The sequence below is a fragment of the Drosophila tropicalis genome, unplaced genomic scaffold (genome assembly GCF_018151085.1).
Source record: "Drosophila tropicalis isolate 14030-0801.00 unplaced genomic scaffold, ASM1815108v1 contig_593, whole genome shotgun sequence".
Classification (NCBI taxonomy): Eukaryota; Metazoa; Arthropoda; class Insecta; order Diptera; family Drosophilidae; genus Drosophila; species Drosophila tropicalis.
Window position 1 is genome coordinate 22,208,398 of NW_027173070.1, and position 26,018 is coordinate 22,234,415.

Consider the following 26,018-nt stretch of genomic DNA (forward strand, 5'->3'; position numbering starts at 1 on the left):
TTGATGAATTTTTTGTGCGGCGTTGGCGTTGGTCATGTGACTCTGCTCCGCTCATCTGGGCAGATTCACGCATATATGCAAATGCTTTGTTTTCTAGCAGCAAACAAGCATTTAAATTGTCTTAAAAAAAACATCTTTGCCCCTGATCCGCTTCATCTTCTTTTGCATAGCATGTCGAACAAGTGGCCAAAACATAAATATTTGCCATGACGGAGAGCAGCAGCAGCAGCCGGAGCAGCAACAACTGTGGCAACATTTAAATTGGGTCAACAACTTTCCACTAAATTGTATAAAAAAGTGCAGGGCACTCAACAATTGCATCATCAGTTGTTGCAAGTTGTCGCTGCAAGTTGTCTAGAAAGAAAAGGAAACAAAACAAAATGTTGTCCAGGACTTTAATTGCATGTGCAATTTCGTTAATGCTATTGCTCCCGTCGCGCAGTCAAGCCCAGCCCCTGGATGATGATGACTTGGCAGACAGACCCAGCATTGATTACCCCGCCCTCTTCAAGGCCTACATATCTATGGGTAATGCCGTTTTTGGTAATTGGATACCAGATGGCTACATTGAAGAGGTAGCTAAGGCTAGCAGTAAACGGCAATTTGAATATACAGATTAGAGAGAAAAAATAGACACCAACACACACACACACATACACACACCTGAACACTTATACATACTTGAATTAAAACTAAGTTTTTATGTGGCATTTCGTCTTCTACGGCAATAAAATTCCTAAATGGAAAACTTGTGCGAAATGCATAAAAAAAAGTGCTAATCTCGTTTAAACTTCCTAATGGCAACTCCTTAAAGATTTAATCGACTTTTTATCTGCTCTGCTCTCTTTCTCTAAGAATGCATCTAGATATGGTGGTAATAAGAAACAAAAAGACTGAATAATTAATATTTTAACGAGCAAGATTTGGCAAACTCGATCATTGTCGAAGTATTTACATATGTAAATATATATAATACATATGTATATTTTCTACCTATTGCTAATTGTTATCCATTTTATCACTCATTTTCATGAGTCATGAAAAACTTCTTCCTTAAACGAGTTTGAATTTGTTTAAAGTGATACAAATGACAAATGACTGAAATAGATCAAATCAAAAGTCAGTTGGTCAGAAATTTATGGTTGATCTATTTTCACATTCGTAAATAATTTGAAACTTAATTTGGAGCATAATCGCAGTGTTAAGAGGTTAATGACTTCATACATTATATATATATTTTTACTCCACTAGAATTATTGTGACATAAAATTCACGGTTACAATTGAAAGCATCCATCAATTCTTCAAAAAGATAACTACAAAAACTCAAATAAAGTTTAAAATATCTCAGGGAGGTAGAAATATTGATAAGGAGATATACTTAAATCCCTCAAAAAGTGCAGTAGTTGTTATTATTGAAATTACTTTTTAGACCACTTTGTCACATTACACCTTTTTGCAGAACTTATTTGTCTAGATTGCGACCTTATTGAAGTTAATAAATAAATCTTAATAATTTATAAAATTTAAAATCATAGGCAGCTCAAAAGGTTAGCTGGTTGTGTGTTTAGCTATTTCAAGATCCACCAAGTTCTATCATCAGCAGACTTCGCTAAAGAATCCACAGTTGTAATGGCCATCCTCAACGCTAAAAGTAGTTGGGAATTCAACCTACACGAAGCGAAAAAAACGGCAAAGGTTGCAACTGCAGATTCCACCTTTTTTATGTGCATACCCTTGGGCGCCATCTGAATTAGTGTAAAGGGCTTCGCCTTAACCATTTAACCGACGCGCCCAAAGATTTTGTAATAGTATATTGTACTATATGCAAGAAAGAGAGAGAGTAGATCTAAATTACACATTTATTTTATTTTTAGTTATTTGTTTATTCACTTTTTATTTCATTTTCACTTTAGTCAGTTATAGTCAGTGTAGTCATCTGTATAGTTTGACATAATGTCATATAACAATCGAAGACCCAATTCCGAATTTCTCCTTTTAATTATTAAGAGAAAATATAATCTTCTAGATCAATATAAAAATTTCCTTTTTTCCCTAAAAATTTAATCTGTTATAGTATGAGAGATTTTTAGAATCAACGAACTCAATAGAGGCAAAGACAATAAAAAATTTTGTTAACCATAGTATGTAATTTTTTAAAGATTTAGATCAATCAACAAAATCTAATCATTAGGTTTAATTTTATTTCTTATTTACTGTGCATTCAAAACTTTCATTTTTTTAAAGCATTTTGTCACCTCATTTTACAACGATTCTTAATAAAGAAATTCGAATGTGAATAAACTTAAAATTTACCGAAATCCATATTCTCATATTGAGATATTAGTTTTTAGCTTAAAATCTTAAACTTAATTTTTATTCAACTGAGTTCTGTTGATTCTCCCAAATAATATAATAGATTATCCTATCGTTACCCCCATTATTATAAATATTATTGCTATTAGCCATTATGCATGCTAAATTGAAAGCTTTTTGTTTAATTTTTATTAATTCTTTTCATTGTTTGTGCGTTGCGTCTTCTTGGCTAAGCCTTTTGTTGTTTCTTATCTGCTAAACATGACATATCATATATGTTTTCTTTCATTGGCAAATTTGTTATTTTTTGACAAATCCGCTGAAATACAAAAAAAAAAACGAAAAAAAAACTATCGAATCGTAAACCAGGCAAACACATGCTGGCCATAAAACACAATTTGCCTGGCGCTGCGCATCGATCAATTTGACTAATCATATTTAAAGGCATTCACCAATCGATTTTATGCAAATCAAAAATCCATCCCGTCAATTTCGCCCTCGCAATTATGCACAATATAAATGAAATGTTTATATACATATATATTTAATAATAAAGAAAAAATACATTTACATTTATATTAGTATACGAAAATAAGTATTATGCAAGCAATTGACGAAAGTTTATTGATTTCTATGAATAATCATTACACTAAGCGACATGCAACGATTTCCCAACTAGAATAGAAGATGTTTATGCAAAAATATTTCAATGAAATATTCATTTAAAATGATTGTTGATACCCATCAACTTAATAAAACCGAAATATTGTTAAAGAACTGCAAAGGCAGACGTTGAGCAACAGCTAAGATTACCCTCGGAAGGAGTGGAACTCGGATCTAATTAAATGAAAAATAAGCGTTGGGAATAGGATACGTATCCTGCAATCAGGCATGGAGAGCAATAGAGACCTCTACTAAGATGCTCAAAGTATGAACTTAACCTATCATAACTACATAGCTGCAAGCAGATCTTAAACCTTCTAATATATCTAACTTTAGGTCCTTTATGTTACCATTCTGTTATTTGCATAAATTAAGATGTTGGGTCCGTGCACTGGTTCCTATGTGGGGTTGCCGTTGGTGGGATCCAACTTATGAGTTGATTTAGGTTGATTAGGATGAGATACGATAAAGTATCTGTATCACCGTCCTTATGGATCAGCAATATATTAGAGCTTATGCCGGAGTCTTTATTGTTAAAATGGTTATACAAAACTGAACATGTTGAAGGAAATAAAAGAGAACTAAACCTAAGTACATAAATGGGAATATGAAACTAAAGCTAAATACATAAGAAGTAAATATGCAAGGCATATGGTCATGCTGTGGGCTCTTGGTCAGATGCTGTGTCAGCGTATTTATGTGTATATGGAATTCGTCAGATCGAGGTTGCATCTGCACAGATTCCTCTAAGACTTAGTGCGGGGGCAGTTCGCTAGTTTGTTTGTTAACTTATACACACTATTGAATTTTTAATTGGTTCAGCATGCCGGATAGCTTCTTCTTATACTCTTGTAAAGGACTTTATAAAATTAGGCAGATGTTTCTAACAGAGAATATGAACCTTTCCGACAACGCAAACTATATATATTCTTGATCAGAAGAAGAGAAGACGTGTTGATATGGACATGACGGTCTGGAAGGTAATACTTCACGCCCTTAATTAGAGGGCCTTATTAGAATTAGAGCTTTTTTATTGCCTAATTCAGATCAAGATTGATAATTTGTTGATTTGAATCCCTATACCAAAAACTATCATATTTCATTAAGCCTCATCTTAATTTTAAAATAGTTTTAGTTAGAATTTTCTCACGAAATAAAATACAAAAATATTTGGAAAATTTAACTTCTTCAGGGAAATTTATTGAAGAAACCAACGATTTTAGAATGGTATGCACTGTGTATAAAAAGGAATTTGGAGAATCCAAAGTTAGAGTTTACTTTAAACATAAATTCATATAAAAAATTAAATTATTCTTACAGCTTAATCGACCACGTCCACAGATTTACTTTGGAAGACTTCCTTCTTGGCTCGTGCCAGTAATGCGAAGAAACACTTGAGTTCAGATTAATTATAGGGCAAAACTTTTAATTCTTTTAAAAGCCAACAAAAGAAATAACAATTTTTGATTGCGCAACTCAATTTTTAAGTGCTCAAAAATATAAACAAAAGAACTTCCCAAAATTAAACTTTATATTATAAAATTTGTTAATAGCAAACAAATATAAAGGCACTTTCTTTGATAATATGATTTATGATTCCCAATATGATTCTTTCGATGTCAATTTTGTTGTCTAGTGTAATGATACATTGCTCAATTGTTGCATATTGCCATGATAGGTGAACTTCAATAGACAAATTCTTAAAAAATTCAATTTCAATTTCAATTAGTTGGCATAATAAATGAACCCTATAATTTGTCTATTTTCGTACCAAAGTGTTTTTTTTTTTTATTATTTCCTCAAGTGTTTTCTTTTCAATAAATTAAGTAATCCAATTCTCTTACTAAGCAGTTTTTATTTTGCTCAATTTTTTTTTTCTTCTTTTTTTGTATATTATTTTACCTGAGGGGCTAATAGGTAAACCAAGTTTTTGCTTCCTGCACGTGTCAATAGAAAACACAAAATATAAAAGAAAAAAATTATTGGCCTTTGAGCTCATCATTTGCGAAAAAAAAAAAAATCATTAATTGTGGGTTTTCGTGCATGTCAAAAGAAAAATACAAGCAACATCAAGTAAAAAACAAAAAACAAAAAAGTTATATAGTTTGTGTATTATTAAATTAGAAGAATTTGCATTCAGTTGGCCAAGAACGTGATATAATTCTATGTTTTATATGTTCATGGAGAGGAAATCGATGTTACATACAGGAAAACTATTTTGATGCTCACGTGCCGAATGGCCGGAGGGGCGAATTATATGCAAATCTAATCATATTAACTTTTATACTTGTATAAAATAGAAATTTTTGTTGTTGCTGGCTTAATTCAACCACATGCAGGTTTTCACCAAATTTTCAAATCACAATTTAATAATCATTAACTTGGCATTCAGTCATTCATTTGTTTTGAACTTAAATAGCCAAAGCTTAACATACAAATTAGCCAGCGAAATATTCCCACAGACTCTGACGATCATCGTCATGGCTCGATGATAATTACGATCATAATGAAGATGCCGATGATGCCGATGATGATGGCGCTGAGATGTCCAGTCTGCTGATCTGATGCTGTGATGTGCCTAGTCCAAAAAGCCAACCGACACCGAAGACTGATGGGCGTATGCTTCTAAATGCATGTCAAACAGCAAATTACTCAAAAATCATTCGAGACAACAGAGAAAAAGCATATAAAACTAAAATAGAGATAAATCAAAATTAAAAATTTTCAAGCCAAAAACTCAGAGAGATAGAAAGAGAGAGAGAGAGACACCCATGGAAATGGTATAATCAAGCATAGGAAAAAAAATAAAGTTTCACTTTCATTTTACTAACACCCCGACTCAAATTCCAATTTGGCATAATAATTTCTTTCGTTTTGTTTGATTTAAATAAATCTTATATAATTCAGAGAGGCTGGGCTGTGCTGGGTTGGTCTGTGCTATGCTGCGATGATGGTCATGATTCCATCAAAATTCATCCAACACGAACAAAATCCACCGATAAAAATTACTCACATATTAATTCGTTTAATTGCCAGAGTGACAGAGAGAGAGAGAAAGAGGGGGGAAGAAAAAAAAGAAACAAGCATTCGTAACTATCTTTAAACATTTCCGCTGCATCCCAAATAACCAAATGCCTATTACATCATGATCATGAACCTGAAATGAAATGACAAACACATGTTAATTTTCATTTCATCTTGGATCGGATTCCGTGTCCCTTTCCCACACATGGGTATTTATTATTGATTTCTTTTGCCAAAACTACAAACCGAAATTTCATAATCATCACACGGAGCTGCTGCTGCTGAGGCCAATGTTGCCGGTGCCGGTGTCGGGGATTATTATCAGTGCCATAAATTAATCAAGATACAGCAAATTGCGCCGGGTTTGGTTGGCTCTGTGAGGCTGTAGGTCTGTGGGTCTGTGGGCATGGTTATGGGGTCTGGATCTGAGGGCCCAAAGAAATGCATATGCAAATGCCGCTTCGAAACCAAAAACTCTTTGATTTAGCCGGGTGGTTTTTTGACTGCCTTACACACCTAAGCAACCTCCTAACAAGCGGCAGCCGGTGTATATAATGATAATTATGATGATGATGATGTGCAACCGTAGCATTAATTTCATTTTATGTATTTATTATGCATTTCGGTTTTTGTTTTTGCCTTTGTTTTTAATCGAAACTAGCCAAATGCCAAAGGAGAAAGTGTTGATTGCTGATGCTGCGGCTGCTGCTGCTGCTGCAGGCGCACCTTGACTTATTCACCACCAATGCAATCAAGACCCATCAACATTATGGGAAAAGGGCCAAAACAAACACACACACACACACACATACCAGTAATCAAGCATCCCTATCGTCAGTCGACCCTTCCTCACCCCTCTAAATTAGATGAATTATACCATTTCAACCTTTGCAAGCTAAATAATAGATAAAAAGTAAGCAATTAAAAGTGAAATGATAAGACTTGAAATTGATTAGATTCGAAAATCAGAAAATTTTCAGAAGAATATATACTTTCTACATTGTCATTCTCTTACTTTTAGCCTTAGAGAAATAGTTGAAAAAAACCTGTGGAAATTGCTGAAAGAATTTGCTTCGAACTTTTATGGAATGAAGGCTATAAATAATTTATCTTAGTCACACCTAGGAAACTTACAACACAAAAGAAATCTTATTAGAAGTTTATTATTTCTACTTTTGGTTCAGAAACTATCTTGATTTTGGAATCATATACATACATACATATATAGTACAAATAGTACAAGACTCTCAGATGAATAACAGGCGCTTGTCGATATATGACCAACGGAAATATCCATAAAGATCTCCAAATACCCATCGTCATAGACGAGTTAAAATCTCATACAAGTAGATATATCAATAGACTACATGACCATGGAAACGCTTTAGCATTAAGTCTATTAGATAACTCTGTCACCACAAGACGTCTAAAAAGAACTCATGTCCTGGACCTGCCATATAGAGAAACAAATAGATAGTTATTAATATGTAAATATGTAAATATATTAAACCATCCGGCTATTATTACCTTTATTTAGTCAATTTGCTTATTCCGTAGTTTAAGACAAATAAATTGCAAATAAAATATAAAAAAATATATATATATTGTCAGACAAAACTACAACTGTGTGTAGAATTCTAATATAAAAAACATCCGACGGACTAAAATCGGTTTTCTATTTTAACTAAATAGAGGACAGTTAAGACTTTCATAATTAAAATAAGTATCCATAACCAAGTTCAATATTTTTCAGACTCATAAGAATGGATTTTTTCCGCCTATGAGAACTGAATACATATTTCGTAAATAATGTACTATAATTTATTAAGTAAGGGAAAGGAATTATGCATTTTACAACAAAATAGTTAAGGATATCGCTAGGATCAACCACAATCTTAGGATTAGTAAGTAATAATGTAGCCATTATCAACTAATCAAAGGGAAACCGAATTCAGAATTTATAAAGAACCGAGAAAAGGAACTGCTACATTTTTATATACCACATTACAGACTTGATTAAGTAAATTATAAAAACACATTAATTATGTGAAATGAGATTGTTTTACAGACTTAATATACTTATGTAACAGATTTAAGATAATTTGTGGTAAAATCTGATTGTGTTAATTTTGTCACAGGAATATAGATGACTAATGTCTATATTCTTACCAAAATACCTCACCCCACATAGAAAGGAAGAAGGTCTCTAACAAGAAACCTTCCTTTAACTAGACACTTTATAATATACAGATATATATTTCAGTTAAACTCGATGAGTAACGGTTATAAAAAACCATCGCTTAAGTATGTAGTTTATAAACGTTTACCAGAGAGACAAGCCCGCAGCATCAACAGCATAATATTTTGCATAAATTTTGAATAAACGAACAAAAAAAAAAAAAAAAAAAAAAAACGACAAAAATCATATCGCATTAGTCACCCTGTAGCTGTCGGCACCATTATAAGCTTATTAGGTCTTTAAAACCGTTTACAGTTTTGATTTCAGATTGCGAAATATTTTATACTTTTTCGTTTTGCAAATTAACAAGCGTTTTTACATGCGTTTTGCATTTCGAGGGGGAAAAAAACCCAAAAGGGACGGACTTACATACAATATCTCGGTCGTAACGAAGTTTCTATACCCTTATATCAAATGGTAATCCATTTAATAACATATATCTTAAGAATTATCAAAGGGTTATAAACGGACATCAAATTTATAAGACTTTATCGGGTCTTAATAAATGTTCTAGAAGTTCTCTATTAAAAAAGTGCAAATTTCTACATTCTTTGTCCTATTATACTTTAATTTTGTAAGGGTATCAATATATTTAATATCTTTGATATTTTTATATAACAGAATCATAATTTTGTTTATGTTTTTGGGAATTTTCTGTATAATAGATTAGTTGTTTATGACCGAAGAGTCTTTCTTTTATGGTATTTCTGTTTTCTGCTACAATTACATAAATAATAATAATAGAAACGAAATTGTAGATTTCAACTTTATTTCAATGTTTATTCAAATATGACATTTTACATAGTTGTTGTTGTTGTTTGTTTGTTTGTTTTATTATTGCTTGCTAAAGATAGACAAGACCTGAAGACTAACACTTTTTTTAAGTTCATTTGTTGTTTGGTTTGTTTTGTGTTTTCTTAATGTGGGAAGATATGGATTGAAGGAGAGGAGAGTGGTGGGTGGGGGGGGGCATGCTTACGATGACTTAAAGCTAATAAATGAGTTTTTTTTACTGTTGTGGGTGAGTGCGCTAGTCTTTAGCGCAAATGAAAAACTTCTTATGCCTTTTTTTGGTGTTAATAATAATATATAATGAACAGATTTCGATTTAGTTGAAGTTCTTAGTTGTTTCCTCATTTAAATCATTCTTAATTATAATAATATTATGCTCGTTCATTTATAAATGTATGTATATATTATGCTTATAAATTTTGAGAAGATTTTGCAATTAATTTCACGCGTTTGCCAAATATTGCAAAATCTTCTAACAAAATGAATGATCTTTTACTACTCAATGATGCGTGTGCGTGTGTGTGTGTGTGTGTGGAGGGGGCAAACAATGTGCATAATGCTCTTATAATTGTTTTTTGTTGTTATTATTATTTTTTATTTTTTAATACTGGGTGTGATATTTTGTTTAACTTTCAAATTGGTTACAATTCACTTAGGCTTAGGTTTATGTTAGTTAGGATCTCTCAAGAGCAATCCATATGACAATTTTTTATGCACATTGTTGCTTAAGACAAAATACATTTTACATAATGCAACTTAGAAGGTTAAAAAAGAACTCTATATTTAAAAAAAATGGTTTACAAGAAGGACAAACATAATTAGGTAAGTATCAATAATCGAAATTTGGAACAATACAATTACAATAAATACATTCAGTTCAATAAAGACTTTTACTTTCATCCTACATAAAGCACAACGAAATATATATAATGTGTGGCATTTATTTAAACGAAAGAGAAAACATATACAAAATGGGATTTCATCATCTTGTTGCTGTTGTTGAATTTTGTTTAAACATTTATGTAAATATATAATTATATATGACGATTATGTAAATTGTATTTTATAGGAAAAGCAAGCAGTTGAAGCCCAGCGTTCTCTATATTAGAAGGGACAATTTATAGCAGCTGGCATTCGGGGCTGCCATAAACCGTTCAACTTGGGCCAATAAATTGCAGTCAATGAATTAGCTGCAATTTATTTAACTTGCTGTACAATCATAACTGCATTAAACTTAAGTTTTAGTTAGTATACATAGTTTTTGTTTATCTATTTAATTTTTGTTTATATTATATTCATTATTCGACGAGTTTCATCAAGCAAAAACATACAAATATATGTATATATATATATGTGTGAGTAATTTTGTATATATATATATATATATACATATTGTTTGTGACCACAGCGAGCCAACGGTTTTCAGTTTGTTCTAGTTATTCTCATAATTTGATGCCCTTTCTCTAGTGTGTCTCTCTCTCTAATTTTCTTTTGAAAAATAAATCGAAAATCGTGATCCGAGTTAGATTTTGTATTTATTTTTCAAATACTATGATTTTGGCTGAACTATATATGCCGATATGCCGTGTTCATCAATTCAATTCAAGTGATTAACTAATGGAATTGGTTGCCGTTTCCATTCAAATCTAATGTTAACAATTCTTCATTTTTGTTTATGTTTTGTTTTTGTTTCTTTTTAAGGCTATACACATGATTTTTAGGTTTTTAGTTATTGTTTCTGTTCATATATTCAATTCGATTCGCTTCGTTCAATTCTCAACAACAAAATAAATAAAATAATAACAGCAGAGTTTTGCACATAAATAAATAAATAGAATATTAACTAATAATTTGCTATTTCAAAAAGTATTGTTTTTTCTTTCGCTTTTTTTTTTTTTTTTACATTTTACGTTTACTTCACTTTCGATTTGCACACAGCGTTCTTTTTGGATTTCCTTGTTTTTTGTTTTCGTTTGATTTGTGGACGGGTTTTCTTTTCTGTTTTTCTTTCTTTGCATATGTGCAAGACTAAATTGCAGTTTCTCGTTTTGTATCCTCTCTATATATAGGCATGTTTGATGTATGTATGTATATATGAGTGTGTTTTCGTGGATGTGTGTATACATATATTTATCAACCGATTTTCGATTTATTTCTTTGCATTATTGAGGCCCAGCTCACTGAGTATTTTCAATGCACTGCGCGCCGCATCATTCTGAGATTCCTCGGAACTTTTGCCCACCCCATGACAGATTTGTGGTGGATTTGTCGATAGGGTGACTATAGTGAGAAACTCATTATGATTGCCCTTGGGATAGTCCGAGAAGTTGACCTGTTGGAGCGTAATGGAGATGTTTTACTCACTTCAAACTTTATAGCCATAAAAAACACTCACCTCGAAGTCAAGTAATTTACTTAGATACAAAAGTTGCTCTTTCATGTGTACACCAGCAATGCTGCTGCTGCTGTTGTTGCTGTTGCTCGTTGTATTGCTTGTGCTTGTGGTGTTGTTTGTTGTACCAGTATTACTGCTATTGGTTGTTGCACCAGTGTTACTGCTGTTGCTACTGACACCACTCGTATTGCTACCCGTGGATGTATTTAATAGACTTTCGCTGTTTGACGTTTCGGTTGTTCCTGCTGCTTCTGTTGCTGTTGTGACTGCTGCTGTTGGTGCTGTTACTGTTGCTGCTGCTGTTATTGTTGTTGCTGCTGGTGCCGTTTTTGTCGTAGATTCTTTTCCTTTGCTTGCATCTTCTTTGGCCTCCATGCTGGCTTTCTTTTTCGATGCTGCTCAGGAATAGATTTCAAAACTAACATTTTGTTTTTTTTTTTTTTTTTTTTTTTGTAAACTTACGCTTCTTATTTTGCCTTAGTATGAGAATACCGGGCACTGGACCTGCAGGTGTTGATACCATAGGAACTTCCACTCCTGCAGCAACTGTTGTTACCAGATCCTTTGTTGCTCCTGTTGCCGTTGTTGCTGTTTCTTTTGCATTTTGGGATTTGACATTAACCGACGGCTCTGCTGCTTCTAGTAATTCCAAAAGGGCTAAATGTGAAAAAATCGTGTTTTGGGATTATGTTCAACTTTAAATGTCCCTTGCTATTCTTACCCTGAGCTGCATTTCGTTTGGCCAATTTTTTGCTATTGCCAGTTCCTCGAGCCGTGCTGCCATTGGCAGAGACTTCCATCACAAATTCCCTTCGCCTTGATGTATCATTACCATTCTTAGCTATCAGCTCAAAAATGGGTTCCTTGTCTTTGCGATTCTGCTGGAGTTGTATGAGTTTGGTTATGGGATTCTCGGCATCATCCAGTTGCTCCAATAACTTCTCCTTGTTGGGCGCACTCAGGCGTTTACGACGTTCCAATTTACCCGGCAATGGAGTGGCCGTCGGGTCGGTCGTCGCTGTCCCAGAGGAAGACGAATTCTTGCCAGGCGTTTTCACCTTTATACGTTTCATGGGCGTCTGCTTTGTGGGCGTCAAGGGTGGCAGTTTGTGTAGCTCAATAAGCATCTTCTCGGCCGAACGCTTTTTCGAAATCTTCTTGCCATTGCCCTCACCCTCGGTTACAATCGAACCCACTATGCAGGCTGTGATGAAGTTCTTCATATGGGCAGGACCCTCCTCACGAAGCACTTTAAAGTGAACTGTCATGCTGCGTTTGATGCCAATTTCATGTACCTGCGAAATGGGCGATTTCTTATCACCCTCATCCATGGAATCCTCCAGAGCTTCATCGGATGCACTTGTCGCAGTTACCGACGCCTGAGTCTTGAGCACCTGCAAAGCTCTGGCTGCTGCATCATGCTTCGCCTGCTGCAAGGTCCGTCCAGTGCCCACAAATTTCTGTTTACCCACAAACAATGTGATCTTACTGGGGGTGACTGGCATGGAAGTGTGATGAGCTCCGTATGCACCGTGCATCAAATGGGGCGGAGGCGGTGGTAAGGCATAGCGTGATGCATGATATTTCGCTGGATATTGGCCAGTCCGTTGATGGCCTCCATAAATGCCATGCGGATGCATTGGTGGCCCGCCCAACTGAACAAATTGTCGTCTAATAAAGGCAGGAGGCGGAGGAGCTATTGAGATTGGCTGTTGTTGGGGCTGTTGCTGCTGCTGTTGAGTTAATCCCGCCGCCGCCGCTGCTGCTGCAGCTGGGGTGGGCAATAATGAAACACCACCATATTCCGGAGGCAATGGCATTTGCATGGCCGCATCAGCAGGTGGTATTTGCGTGGGATCCAGCAAGTAGTACGTACGTTGACCCAATTTCATGGCCAGAGCATTTAGCTCAACCGTTGGCGTGATATGAGTTCTCGATGAGCTGCCCTCACTTTCGCTGCGTCGAATCTTTGGCGGCGGATGTTTATATTTGGTCTCCTCGATGGCCTTGGAAGCGGCCAAATGTTGAGCTTTCTTGATCTTAAAGCCATCGGCCGAATACTCCTCATCGCCCAGCTTAAGGGTGACGGTAAATGTTTTGCAATGGGCTGGCCCACGTTCTCCGGTCAAGCGATATTGATGTGTGATCTTATTATATCTGGCCAGTTCATTGACCAAGCACATGGGCGTCTTATCCTTGCCATTGCGACCCGAAGCAGAGACGCCATGATCCTCGTTAGGCAGTGTGGAATCAATCTGAGGTTGTATATCAGTGCTAAGGCTGCTGCTACTGCTGCATTTATCACCATCAGTTGGAATCTCAACTGGCAGCTCTGACGGCGGCGCTCCAACTGGGCAGTGGTCAATTGTTTCCTCAGAAGCACCAGCGGCGGCAGCTACCACCGCTTCTGTGGCAATGATAATGTTGTTGCTATTTGCCTCCTGTACTGAATGTGCTGGTAGTTGTTGGCCATTGAGCTTCGACTGCCGATATGTATTCTGTAATATTGTTTTAGGGGCATAATTTGTAGAGTTGTTGCTGCTGTTGTTGTTGTTGTTGGTATTGGCACTGTAGTGGGCATTATTGTTACTGTTGTTGTTATTGTTGTACTTGGAAGGTTTCGCCTGGCTCATATAGTAATGAGTTGGCGGAGGCGGATGTGGGGCATAGCTACTTAAATGAGCAGCGGCCATGTGAGGATGCTGAGGATGTGTTCCTGGCGGTGGCGGTGGTGGCAATTGATTGTATGAAAGTTGATTGTAGGCCTGCGGCAATGGTGGAGGCGGATGATTATGACATTTCCCCGAATGGCCGTTACTGCTGTTGTTGTTATTGTTGTTGCTGATGTTGTTGTTGTTGTTATTAAGATGCTGATGCTGTTGGCGAATCTTTTGCATTTGATTATTATTAGAATTGTTGTTGTTATTATTATTATTGCTGCTCCCATTAATGTTGCCGGCGTTATTATGATGATATACAGCAGTTCCTCCTGGTCCAGGCTGTTGGTGCTGCTGCTGATGATGATGACTCAAACTAAAAACCAAAAAACAGAATCAAAAAAAAAGAAACATTAAATTCATTAAATGTTAACTAGAGAAGAAGTGGGCTTTGTGGTCAAAAGAAGATTATTTGAAGACAGAAGAAAAATTCTGCTGCTACCCATCATATCTGCCTGTCTCCGTCTGTCTGTCGTCCTTCTTTCTGTCTATTGCCGTACCCTTTACCCCACTCCATCTTTTGCCTGATCGTCCATTGTTATTGTTGTTGCTGGACAACAGCGGTTGAGCTTGAACAATGGATGAAAATCCCTAACAAAGCACAAAAGCCGCATTCTCTTACGCATCGTGTCATTTTTCGCCAACTGTCAGTTTCAATTGAGATGCGCACCTTCTTCCACCATAGAGAAGATCGAGGGTATGGGGGTACATACATTCATAGCAAAAAGGGTTTGCTTTTGGTGCTGGGCCCAACTTAAGGAACAGAATTTATTGACCAATAAACATATGCATTTCGCAACTGAGCACAATCAGCTCAAAATGATCACTTTAGATATGGCCAATTATAAATGATAGACATCGGTTACAATTTGACTCGAAAATTTCGACAAAAATTTGTGTTATGCAAAAGTTAAATACAATTTCAAGTTGCGTTTTCCTTTATATCAAATGCCGATCATTTTTCATTAGCTGAAGAGAGCTATCCGCCTATGGACAACAAAATTTGTTCGGAAAGCTAAATCGAAATTCCAGAAAATTTATTGTCCTTTAGAGTCCAGTTGAGATGTCCGTTTAGTTAGCATTTCTCACAGAAGAAGGCAAGATATTATTCGTTTTTGATTTAAAATAATTAAAATTTTAGTAGAAACCACTTTGGTCAGTTCTTTTTTCTGATATTCTTTGATTAATTAAACAATTGATTTCTTGTCTTTTAATTTATAAGCGTGTCATGTCTTTACTATTAATTTATAAACTTTTTCTTTCGAATAGTAGCAAAATTATGTCTCAGAAAAGAGAACACTTAGTCAATTATCAATTAACAAAGCTTGTTAATATCGATCACACACTAAACATATCAATTTTCAATTGATTTATGTTTATTCAACAATTCTAATTTGAATCGCCTTTCATATGTCTAGCCATTTATCACATAACACTTTAAATATTTGCTGATTAACCATCACCTGTCACTTGCCTTTCATTTTTCTCATGGAGAAGAGAAAATAATTTGCGCAAATATTCGCTAACGAGATGAAGGAATCAAAGGACATGGAATGAAATCGCGCGCGCACGGCCTAGCGTTTCGATGGCCAGGCAAAACGCAACTGCCAGCCAGCCAGGATACAAGTCGTAAACATATGATCGACAAACTGAGAGAGAGAGAATGAGAGGCAGAGGGAGAGGGAGAGAGCGTTGAAAAAAAGAAGGGCAAAGCAGCGATCGGTATCCTTATGAACGTCAAGGATAATTGCGCCCAGCTCTTGGCAGCGGCAGCAGAATCGAAAAAAAACCCGTTATCAAGCGGAAGTCATGCTGAGCGCAGAAAGAACAAAGACCCACTGGAAATTATAATTTATGAGTTGAGAAAATGGGATGATGAGTCTCACACCGATTGCCACTGACAGGAATTAACATAATTGCCGCAACGCAAAGAAGGCAATGAAGAAAAACGCATAAACCAAGGAGAGGGAGACACGACACAACATGAGAAAAGTAAAATCGTCCCTCGTCTATCGTCGCTCTAGCTAGACTAGGAGACTAAATCAAATCCTAGGTAAGTTTCTCGTTTTTACCGTGCATGTGCCGCCTGTGGCTGTTGTGGCTGGGGCGGCGGTGGCTGTTGCTCCAATCCTGGATGCATGGCCATATGATGTGCATGTCCAAGATTCTGATGATGACCATGGTGATGTGTAGCTCGTCTCACGGCGTTGGCATGGACATGATGTTGCATGTTGATGAATGTATGTGTTATTGTTGTTGTTGTTGGGGCAACGAATGCAGCTGCAGCATCACAGAAGAAAAAAAATAGAAGACAAAAGAAATGTTTTTATTGGCTATAACAAAAGGGGATAAAGGTGTCTTTTTGTTTTGCAATTGTGTGGACGTCGATGTCGATGTCGCCGCTGCTGATGTTGCTACTGCTGCAGCCACCGATGCATTTACATGCATATGCAACGGCAACAACAACAGCAACAACATCAACCGCTACGTCGACAGTAACAGCAACAAAGTCTCAAGCCATAGGCAATAGACGCGCCTATATCAAATTGTGACAGGCTAGGGGTAGGGAGTACTGGAAGGGTTTCTTCTTCCCGCCTCTGGCCCTGCCCTACTCCTCCCTTTGCCATTGCAATGCCATGTTGCACTTTTCTTGTTTTGTGGTTGTTTTTTTTTCGAGACTTTGTTGTTGTTGTTGAAATTGGATAAAATGCAGCTGCATTTCTTGGAATTTATCATCCACATTACGAAACCTGATTCGCTTAGCAATTTCTTGACAGGATCTCAGGATCGTTGAACTGACTGGATCACGCACACAAACACAAACACACACATGCTGGAAACACATTCCACATATTCCTTGATGGTCACTAGAATTCCGCTTACCTTAAAGGTTCTTCTCTTTCAATCCAAATCCCCCAAATCGATTTGCAACCAGAGAAAACGTCGAAACGGCAGAACTTTCTTTTCGCTGTTAGCTTTGTATCAGTATGTTCTACCCTTCAATGGTCTCTCTACTAACGGCATCGACTTGGCATAAACAACAACAATAATAATACACTTTATTTATTTATTTAGAACTACTTTAACACTTAAATTAAATTGATAAAACTAAATTTGACTGTGGCTGCGGATGAAACTCGGAAAATAATGGCATCTGGACAAGCGGGAAGCGGGGTGGTTAGTGTAAGCAATTTCAATTTGGTCACCCTAGCATGTAGATAGGGTTATCTACACATATCGTGTAGCTCTGTGGCGCCATTCATATATTGTGTCTCTTTTTAAAAAATATACATGTTTTTTTTTAAACCAACTATTACTAAAAGAAAATACCATTTAGTCTAAAAATAAAAACAAAAGGTTAATATTTTAGATGCCATTTTAAATTGCTTTAAAGATTACTAAATTCTAATTTGTACAACGAAAATGAAACAAATACGATTGTGCCGCTATCTTGACACACTATGCGTTTGAATATTATTAGAATTAATAATAAATACAATCATCTGGGGAAATAACTGTGATTAAGGATGCAACTAGCAGGGTCCGAGCAGCTATGCTAAATCTAGACTATGATATCAGCAGTGCCCAGAACTTCCGTTAAACAAATAACAAACATGATAAAAAACAACTATAGCCGGCAAAAGGTGTCCCATCTCCTCCAACGCCACTCGAACTGATAAGATGAATCACCGACATTGCTGCTGGCAGCGCAGTTGGCTCTGACGCCGCCGCTTTCGCTTTTGTTGTGGCCCCAAAACGGAATTTAAGGCATTCCAGTGTAGACAGCGGTAAGTGGAGGTCGTCCCATACATAGAAACGCCCATACGTACGGAAATTAGTTTAAACAAATATATTGATTACGCAGCAAAAAGTACACCCACCCAACGATATTCAAAGATGTTTGATTTTAATTTGGAATTTGCCCGTGGCGGTGCCCGCTTCACCAACGAGTTGTTCCACCTGTTAGGCTCTGGAGGAATCAAAGAGAATGTGGTCTTTTCGCCCTTCTCCATTCAGACATGTTTGGCTTTGGCCTTTGTCGGTGCCAAGGGCGAAACGGCAGATGAGATAGTCAATGGTTTGCATTTCGTCTCAAACTTCCCACCTGAAGTGGCCCAGACGTTCCAGTTTGTTTTGGAGAAATACAAGAACAGCAGTCTCTTGAAGGTGGCCAATAAGATTTATATACAGGAGGGTCATAAATTGAAGGAGAGCTATTCCCAGGCCATCAAGGAGCAATATCATTCTGAAGCGGAATCTATCAATTTTGCATTAAATGACGCCGCCGCCGGAGCCATTAATAGCTGGGTAAATGCCAAAACCCAGGGCAAGATTACGGAGCTAGTGTCAGCGGATAGCTTCTCGGACTTAACCCGTCTGGTGTTGCTCAATGCTCTGCACTTTAAAGGCAGCTGGGTGCACAAATTCCAGGAAGCTGCCACTGCAGAAGATGATTTCTGGGTAGCTGAAGAGCAATCGGTTCGTGTGCAATACATGAATCAAAAGGCCAAGTTTGGATACGGTTTCTTCAACGATTTGGGATGCACTGCCTTGGATATGCCGTACAAGGATTCCGACTTATCCATGTTCGTTTTGTTGCCCCAGGAACGTGAGGGCCTCAAAACTTTGGCGGAGAAACTAAAGACGGTGAATCTTGTGGATTTGGCCGATAAACTGGCCGTTGAGGAGGTGCATGTTAAATTCCCTAAATTCAAGGTAGACTACTCTCTGGAATTGGCCGACAAATTAAAACAGGTGAGTGCAACCAGAAATAGAATTTACCTGATCAATTAATATTTATTGGAACTTCATCTTATCTGAACGAAATACTTATGGTAGCTTATCAGCGTCACTCTGGCAGTTTTTTATTTTTAAGTTTATACGTAGTTGTCAGATAAGACCCAGTCAACCAAGCCACCGCAGCCTGCGGTTCGTGCCAAAGATCGTGTCTCACTTCTAAATTATACAATATTAGTTGCATTATTTAACTTGACACACCTTTATGGGTGCAAACCTATCTTATCGATCGAAAATGACCTCATCAGTAATTTGTTTGACATATTTCCTTTTCGCTTTCTCATTTTTTTCTTTAGCTCGGCATTAAGAAAATGTTCGATGCTGGCGCGGAATTCGATAATCTGCTGGAATCGCCCGAAGGTATTTTTGTATCCAAAGTATTGCATAAGGCCACAATTGAAGTCAATGAGGAGGGCACTGAGGCAGCTGCCGCCACCGGCATGATCATGATGACGCGCATGATGACATTCCCTATTCAATTCCAAGCAGACCGCCCCTTCTTGTATGTCATCTGGAATAAGAAGAATATTCTCTTTGCTGGTGCTTTTGTGAATGCTCCTTAGTTGATTAACCGACTAAAAAAAGATAATTTCTCATCATTTCATATGCACTTTGTATTTATTTTTTTGTTATTAAATTTAAATAAACGAAACGCACAAAAATGTAAACAAACTATTGTGATTCTTCTCCGAATGGAAAACAAATACAGAAATACAAAAAAAAGAATATAACTATAAAATATCTGTAGTATATAGTCATCTAGGTAGCCACTTCAATAAACTCTTTTAAAAGTATCACAGGGCACAACTGAAAAGTAAAACAAAATTTGTCACAATTAAAATCAAAAATGTTTGTAACAGACTTTTAAAAATCGATTCAAACAGAAAGCCGTTAAATCAATCGATTGTTTCCTCTGACTCAGCGAAGACTGCGTTGCCAGAGTTTGCAGCAAAGACAATCTGGTTTCGCTCTATCAAAATGTCAAAAACATAACAAACTCATAATATATTATTTTTTATGCAAAATTGGTCAATTTCCATACTATTATGCTTATGAACCGTGCGCTATGTAGGAGCTGGCTGTCCAATGTCACGTAAGTAGGCTTGACCATTTGAAGCAACCGGTAAAAGTTTAGACAAAGCGTATTGAGCGGTCGGATGATCAGTTACAGGTTTCAAGTTCCCCACGTCCGAGGCGATCTCACACTGCCAGCTGGACGAAGACACATTTTAGACACCGGCACAACGATACCATGGAGACCACCGTCGGGTGGAGGTGGACGACACTTTCATGGGAACAGACAACGAAACAGTAATGTAAAGCCCTCACCCGCAGAACAACAAACGCCATCCGACAGTCAGACAGTACCGAGTAGAAATATCATCAAAGCGGTGGCCTTTACTGGAGCCGTAAGTGTGAAGAAGAAGGGGGAATACAACTTATATTTAATTATTATGACTCTCTTTTTCCCCAGTTTAGTTTGGGCTGCTTTGCCGGTGCAACCATCATGGAGTATGAGAATACGAGAAGCATGATTTTGGCAAAAGCTAAACAAGCTCGTTTTGGCTGGTGGCAGAGTAGGTCTTTGGTCGAACGGGATAGCTGGAGTCAGCTAAAGCAAGACATTCGAAGGCAGTGGGACTCACTAACGCCAGGAGATAAAGTGTTTGCGCCGCTTCTGTTTTTCAATGTCTTGGCATTTGCCCTGTGGCGAGTGCCTTCAATGCGAAACACCATGATGACTTATTTTACCTCAAATCCGGCAGCCCGTGTTGTCTGCTGGCCCATGTTCCTCTCCACATTCAGCCATTACTCGGCCATGCATATATTTGCCAATATGTACGTTTTGCATAGTTTTGCGAATGCCTCAGTTTTGTCAATGGGCAAGGAACAGTTTATGGCTGTATATCTGAGTGCTGGAGTTTTCTCCAGTTTGGTGAGCGTGCTTTATAAGGCGGGGACAAGGCAAACGGGCATGTCCCTAGGAGCTGTAAGTCAAAATAATAACCACCATTAACTTCACTAAATCCTCAATTTCCTTTCGTTTTTAGTCGGGTGCAATTATGGCTGTGCTGGCTTATGTCTGTGCCCAATATCCAGATACTCAATTGAGTATATTGTTTCTGCCCACCTTAACATTTTCAGCGGGAGCAGCAATTAAGGTCATAATGGGCATTGATTTTGCCGGCTGCGTCTTGGGCTGGAAATTTTTTGATCATGCAGCGCATTTAGGTGGCGCCATGTTTGGCATGTAAGTGAATCTTTTCTTGTGTATTTGCTTAGTGAATGATTTCTTTTTTTCTGGATTACAGTTTTTGGGCACAATATGGTGCTCAAATGTGGGCAAAACGCATTGGTTTGCTTAACTACTATCATGAGCTTCGCCGAACCAAGCACAAATAGGAAATCGAACTGGCCAAGTGGAGGAAAAGCTAGCAAGTTTTAATAGAAGTATAAAGATAAAAGCATTGTGACATTTATTACGAAGTTCGTTAGGTTCAATAAAAAAAAATATGAGTGGACTATTTCCGTTTTTTTGACGCCGATGCCTTTTCCTGCTCACCTTTCTCTTTACTCTCGATCAGATTACGACTTAGGCGATACGAAACCTCTGAACGTCGTTGTGTTAACTTTTCCCTCAGCTCTTGGAGTGTTTCCCTTTCCGGGGCATAACTTATATGCAGAATGCCACCAAAAAACTGCTTGGCATCCATTTGTCGCTTGGCTCGACGTGCCACCTCAAGACGATCAAATTTAACGGCAAACACATCAGTAAAGGCTTCTAGTTCAACTGTTTACTGACCAACATATTATTAGTTGTTTTGATGTTTAGATTCTCTATGCTTACTCTTTTTAACCATTTCTTGCGTGATGCATATGCAAGATAATAGCTTTCCAAACTGTTGCAATTTGTTTTTGAGATTCCCTTGTAGTTGTATTTTAGGCACACCGAAGACCAGCAAATGCTTTGACTCGCTGGCCACGGTGTAGACCTACAAAAAATTAAATGAATGGTTATGATCGTTGTATTGACTGTCTGGAATGTTTATACTTGCCTTTACTGCTTTTAACTCACGCCCTTGGCGATATGGTAGCCTTGTCGTGCAGTACTCAAGGCGTTTGTGATGCTCCGTCGACGATGAAGGCGTGGAATCCATTTCCGGTGACTGTCATGACCACTTGTAAGAGAATTATTAAAAACAATCCTGGCCAGCTTCTAGGAGCCAACAATTTATTAGTGGTGACAAAAAAGAAAAGACCACGCAATACCCATATTAAAATATCGAAAATAAATAGATCGATACCCATATTTACAGTGTCCAGTGTGACCGGATTTCGCAGCTTGGGCAGCTGTATCGCAACAATTGGCGGGAAAAGAAAATTGTTTTGCGCCCGGCATATAAAGCCGAAAGACGGTGTTTTTCTTGACTCATTTGCCGAAGAAGTACAGAATAGTGTGATACTAAAAATAAACACACGCCTTCACAACATAACCGACAACAACAACAAGTGATTACATTTTAATTCATCTAATAAAGATTACATCTAAATACAACAAACTATAAATCATCTAAATCATGTCTCAATTGGCTAGCAAGGAAAACATTACCGACAATCTGGAAAAATTTTCTCTTAAGGTGAGTGTTAATTGACACGTTTATGCAAATAGTATAATTAAGTTTGTGTGTGTGTGTAAAAATTTTCCCTTACATGCATACATATGTATGTACATATGGCGAAATGCGCAATTACTAAAGTTTTATTCTTTCTCTAATTAAATTACCCACCTGTAGAGTCCCAGTAAAAAAGTATTGACAGAAAGTGAGCACAATGCTCGCAAAATGTCCATTGCTACAGATGAGAAGGAGGCTCCAGCTCCAGCTGTTGATGCTGATGCATCAAAGTCTATAATGGACAAAAAAGTGTCTCATTTTGACCCAACGCTTGAGCCACTGCTTCGTGAAAATCCTCGTCGTTTTGTTATCTTTCCCATTCAATATCATGACATTTGGCAGATGTACAAGAAGGTATGTATACAGAAATATATATGTTAGTATGTACACACAAGTATTCTTAGGTCGAAGGTGGTGGTAAAAGGGAGAGAAGGGCACGCTGAAATGGGCGGGCATTTCATCATAAAGCGCGCCAAAAATCTAGTCACGTCGCGATCGTGTCGAGTTGCATGAATAAAAAAAAACAAAAAACTATTATTCACTCGGTAAATAGTTGTTGGTTGGTTTATTAAACGCAATGATAACAAAATGAGATTATCTATAAATGTGAAATACATATGTACATATGTAGCTGCCATGCACCACTGAACTACATATATTCGAACCCAAATCAAAAGTCTAGATAAATCGGTTTTTATATTGGATATTTACTTTTTTCGATTCTCAGGCCGAAGCCTCTTTCTGGACAGTGGAGGAGGTAGATCTTTCTAAGGACCTTACAGACTGGGCCCGTCTCACCGACAACGAGCGTCACTTTATCTCACACGTATTGGCTTTCTTTGCCGCCTCCGATGGCATCGTCAATGAGAATCTCGTCGAACGTTTTAGCCAGGAGGTACAGGTTACCGAGGCACGTTGCTTCTATGGCTTCCAAATTGCCATGGAGAACGTCCACTCTGAGATGTACAGTATATTGATTGACACCTATATCCGGGACCCACAGGAGCGTGAGTACTTGTTCAATGCCGTTGAGACTATGCCGGCAGTGAAGCGCAAAGCCGATTGGGCTTTGTCCTGGATTTCGTCGAAAGCTGCCAATTTTGGAGAGCGTATCATTGCTTTTGCTGCTGTAGAGGGCATCTTCTTTAGTGGCAGTTTTGCTTCCATCTTTTGGTTGAAGAAACGTGGCCTTATGCCCGGCCTGACATTCTCCAATGAAATGATATCACGTGACGAGGGTTTGCATTGTGACTTTGCCGTTTTGATGTTCCAGCACTTGGTTCAGCGTCCGAGTCGGGAACGCATCATTGAAATCATACGGGATGCTGTCCAGATTGAACAGGAGTTCCTTACTGTTGCTTTGCCTGTGAACCTCATCGGCATGAATTGTGAGCTCATGTCGCAATATATTGAATTTGTGGCTGATCGCCTGCTGGTGGAGCTGGGTGTTGGCAAAATCTACAACACCAAGAATCCTTTCAATTTCATGGAAATGATCTCTCTAGATGGCAAAACTAATTTCTTTGAAAAGAAGGTTGGCGAATATCAGCGCATGGGAGTAATCGGCAATCGCCTGGACAATGTCTTTACCCTAGATGCGGATTTCTAAATCTATCACCAATGGAAACACTGCCGGTTACGTGTTTCGAGTGGCAATCACATACCTTTTATTATATATTTTTTTAACTATAATTTTTTAATTAGGTTTTAAGTGAAAAATCATTGACGCAAACTAACCACAAAACAAAAAAAACTCACTTTTGGCGGTCATTCCTAATTTTCCAAGCAAAACGAATAGATTTCGACCCCTCTCTATTAGGCACAAATTGACTTCCATAGACACATTCGGAATTTATACTTACTACTAAACACCCAAATTATCATTGTATATATGACATACACTAAATAAATTTTAAATATACATTCACTAAATAAATTTTAAATATACATTCATTACTATTAATAAGTTGGCACTTCTTTTATTGTGAGCTCCTTGGCTTGGTAAGATACTAAACAAGGCATTGGAAATTTATTTTTAATGTCGACCAAATTTAAAGAAAAAAAACAGCGTTGATTGTAAAAGGAGCCCGTTTCTTTCTCGAGGTTATCATGGTAGTTCCCTAAAAAGGTAAAATACTAAGAACTATGTGATTTATTTCCTTATACAATTACAACATTGTATTAAGGGTCGAGAAAAAACTCCCCCTGTTGTGAGGGTCAAGAATATATAATATACATACATCTTTGTATGTATAGGTATGTACACACAATGTATATTTGTATTTTTGAAAATTTATATGTACGCTTATGGACTCAAATTTTAAATCCATTTGTTTAATACGTTCGTATAGTTTTGCAAAAATAAAAGTAAAATATAAATCTGATAATAATATTGGGTTTATATTAATTAATTAATTTTCTTAAGTTGGAAGAAATATAAGAGAATTGGGAGGATTAACCAAAAGTCCTGAAGAATACTGCATTTTTTTCTTTCAAAAATATACAAGATGTTAACCACTGTTCAACCATTTATCTGCATACATACATATGTACATACATGCATACATATGTATGTATATGACCCAACCTCGCTTTTAATTTTAATTACTGAAATGCAAATCCCTAGAGTTTTAATTAGTAAAAGAAATTTCCAATTTTCTTGTTATTACAAAAAAAGAACATTTTGATTTTGCCAGCCCTGAAAACCATTTAGGCCATCATACTCAAGAAAAATTAATATTAGAGTTTATAAAAGAACAACTAATTAAATTTCTTTAAACAAAATTACAAATCACGGTAAATGTTTACTATTACTATTAAAATATTTGGCTACCAGGGCAGTCAAACAGCGCGCCAAATAAAAAATAGCGTTTGACAACACTGAAATCTAGCTTTACCAGATTTTTCTACTTTTCAACACTGAAATCTCGAGTAGTAATAGTAAAGTACAGTGGCGTAGCCAGAAAATTTTTGGGGGGGTTAACATGTTTTAGGATCAAAGATATTGAATTGGCTGAATCAATTTTATAAGAAATGAACCAATTTTCGGTGGGGGGGGGGGGTTTATCCCCCCCGTTACTACGCCACTGGTAAAGTAAAGCCGAATATTGTATTCTAAACTATATTTGTTCTATAAAATCAAGAAATATTGTAAACTCAACAATATTTTCGTTTGTTGAGAATAGTGCGAACAAAAGATTCAAAATGCCCGCGTATTCGAGTGTCCAAAATTCGGCATTTGGCAACACCATCTCAAAATTGAACAGCTTTTTTTAGCCGGAAACAGCTACTTTTAGCTATAGTCCCCCCAAAAATATTAATTTTCTTTTGTTAATTACTCAAAAACTACGAAATAAATCCCCAAGGCGCACCTGAGGTCGTGCTCGTGCAATTTTTCTCTTT

At 36.9% G+C, this 26,018-nt stretch overlaps 6 protein-coding genes across 8 annotated transcripts; 4 read left to right on the forward strand and 2 right to left on the reverse strand.

Annotated features, from left to right (window-relative positions):
• Positions 1 to 419: 419 nt before the first annotated feature.
• Positions 420 to 620, forward strand: LOC137575736 (uncharacterized). Its single transcript, XM_068288370.1, has one exon. The coding sequence runs from the start codon at positions 420 to 422 to the stop codon at positions 618 to 620; it is 201 nt and encodes a 66-aa protein (XP_068144471.1).
• An 8,373-nt stretch (positions 621 to 8,993) lies between these two features.
• stau (double-stranded RNA-binding protein Staufen) lies at positions 8,994 to 17,286 on the reverse strand. Its single transcript, XM_068288691.1, is given in 8 exon segments — positions 8,994 to 11,365; positions 11,429 to 11,693; positions 11,695 to 11,743; positions 11,746 to 11,823; positions 11,891 to 12,085; positions 12,150 to 14,461; positions 16,218 to 16,425; positions 17,029 to 17,286. Coding segments are annotated over 7 exon segments (3,240 nt in total). The 5' UTR covers positions 16,376 to 16,425; positions 17,029 to 17,286; the 3' UTR covers positions 8,994 to 11,182.
• Positions 17,287 to 17,631: 345 nt separating this feature from the next.
• Spn55B (Serpin 55B) lies at positions 17,632 to 19,681 on the forward strand. The gene is made up of 3 exons (XM_068289856.1): positions 17,632 to 17,933; positions 18,011 to 18,900; positions 19,239 to 19,681. Exons 2-3 carry the CDS (start codon positions 18,043 to 18,045, stop codon positions 19,503 to 19,505), a joined length of 1,125 nt encoding a protein of 374 aa, XP_068145957.1. The 5' UTR covers positions 17,632 to 17,933; positions 18,011 to 18,042; the 3' UTR covers positions 19,506 to 19,681.
• Positions 19,682 to 19,686: 5 nt separating this feature from the next.
• LOC137576629 (RNA-binding protein 48) lies at positions 19,687 to 22,177 on the reverse strand. 2 transcript variants are annotated; one of them, XM_068289860.1, is made up of 4 exons: positions 21,999 to 22,177; positions 21,791 to 21,935; positions 21,506 to 21,733; positions 19,687 to 19,749 (listed from the first exon to the last, which is right to left on the reverse strand). In XM_068289860.1, exons 1-4 carry the CDS (start codon positions 22,098 to 22,100, stop codon positions 19,715 to 19,717), a joined length of 510 nt encoding a protein of 169 aa, XP_068145961.1. In that variant the 5' UTR covers positions 22,101 to 22,177; the 3' UTR covers positions 19,687 to 19,714. The 2 variants fall into 2 exon arrangements, with proteins under 2 accessions (XP_068145961.1, XP_068145960.1); XM_068289859.1 differs by lacking the exon at positions 19,687 to 19,749 and having other exon boundaries at positions 21,383 to 21,733.
• rho-7 (rhomboid family intramembrane serine protease rho-7) lies at positions 19,761 to 21,464 on the forward strand. Of its 2 annotated transcripts, none has more exons than XM_068289858.1 (5): positions 19,761 to 20,035; positions 20,114 to 20,351; positions 20,417 to 20,932; positions 20,994 to 21,193; positions 21,255 to 21,464. In XM_068289858.1, exons 1-5 carry the CDS (start codon positions 19,989 to 19,991, stop codon positions 21,343 to 21,345), a joined length of 1,092 nt encoding a protein of 363 aa, XP_068145959.1. In that variant the 5' UTR covers positions 19,761 to 19,988; the 3' UTR covers positions 21,346 to 21,464. The 2 variants fall into 2 exon arrangements, with proteins under 2 accessions (XP_068145959.1, XP_068145958.1); XM_068289857.1 differs by having other exon boundaries at positions 19,765 to 20,035; positions 20,108 to 20,351.
• Positions 22,178 to 22,355: 178 nt separating the features above from the next.
• Positions 22,356 to 24,582, forward strand: RnrS (ribonucleoside-diphosphate reductase subunit M2). The gene is made up of 3 exons (XM_068291673.1): positions 22,356 to 22,580; positions 22,737 to 22,970; positions 23,344 to 24,582. The coding sequence occupies exons 1-3, from the start codon at positions 22,521 to 22,523 to the stop codon at positions 24,223 to 24,225; spliced, it is 1,176 nt and encodes a 391-aa protein (XP_068147774.1). The 5' UTR covers positions 22,356 to 22,520; the 3' UTR covers positions 24,226 to 24,582.
• Positions 24,583 to 26,018: the final 1,436 nt, after the last annotated feature.

What these genes read in the sequence shown, in the direction of transcription:
- Spn55B (XM_068289856.1), top strand. Translation starts at nt 18,043, where the DNA reads ATGTTTGATTTTAATTTGGAATTTGCCCGTGGCGGTGCCCGCTTCACC. An exon ending in TGGCCGACAAATTAAAACAG is followed by an intron (nt 18,901 to 19,238) that starts GTGAGTGCAACC and finishes TTTTTTCTTTAG; the next exon opens with CTCGGCATTAAGAAAATGTT.
- rho-7 (XM_068289857.1), top strand. Translation starts at nt 19,989, where the DNA reads ATGCTTATGAACCGTGCGCTATGTAGGAGCTGGCTGTCCAATGTCAC. An exon ending in AGCTGGCTGTCCAATGTCAC is followed by an intron (nt 20,036 to 20,107) that starts GTAAGTAGGCTT and finishes TCGGATGATCAG; the next exon opens with TTACAGGTTTCAAGTTCCCC. An exon ending in GGTGGCGCCATGTTTGGCAT is followed by an intron (nt 21,194 to 21,254) that starts GTAAGTGAATCT and finishes TCTGGATTACAG; the next exon opens with TTTTTGGGCACAATATGGTG.
- RnrS (XM_068291673.1), top strand. Translation starts at nt 22,521, where the DNA reads ATGTCTCAATTGGCTAGCAAGGAAAACATTACCGACAATCTGGAAAAA. An exon ending in TGGAAAAATTTTCTCTTAAG is followed by an intron (nt 22,581 to 22,736) that starts GTGAGTGTTAAT and finishes ACCCACCTGTAG; the next exon opens with AGTCCCAGTAAAAAAGTATT. An exon ending in TTTGGCAGATGTACAAGAAG is followed by an intron (nt 22,971 to 23,343) that starts GTATGTATACAG and finishes TTCGATTCTCAG; the next exon opens with GCCGAAGCCTCTTTCTGGAC.
- LOC137575736 (XM_068288370.1), top strand. Translation starts at nt 420, where the DNA reads ATGCTATTGCTCCCGTCGCGCAGTCAAGCCCAGCCCCTGGATGATGAT.
- LOC137576629 (XM_068289859.1), bottom strand. Translation starts at nt 22,100, where the DNA reads ATGGATTCCACGCCTTCATCGTCGACGGAGCATCACAAACGCCTTGAG. An exon ending in GTGAGTTAAAAGCAGTAAAG is followed by an intron (nt 21,936 to 21,998) that starts GCAAGTATAAAC and finishes AATTTTTTGTAG; the next exon opens with GTCTACACCGTGGCCAGCGA. An exon ending in GCAAGAAATGGTTAAAAAGA is followed by an intron (nt 21,734 to 21,790) that starts GTAAGCATAGAG and finishes GTCAGTAAACAG; the next exon opens with TTGAACTAGAAGCCTTTACT.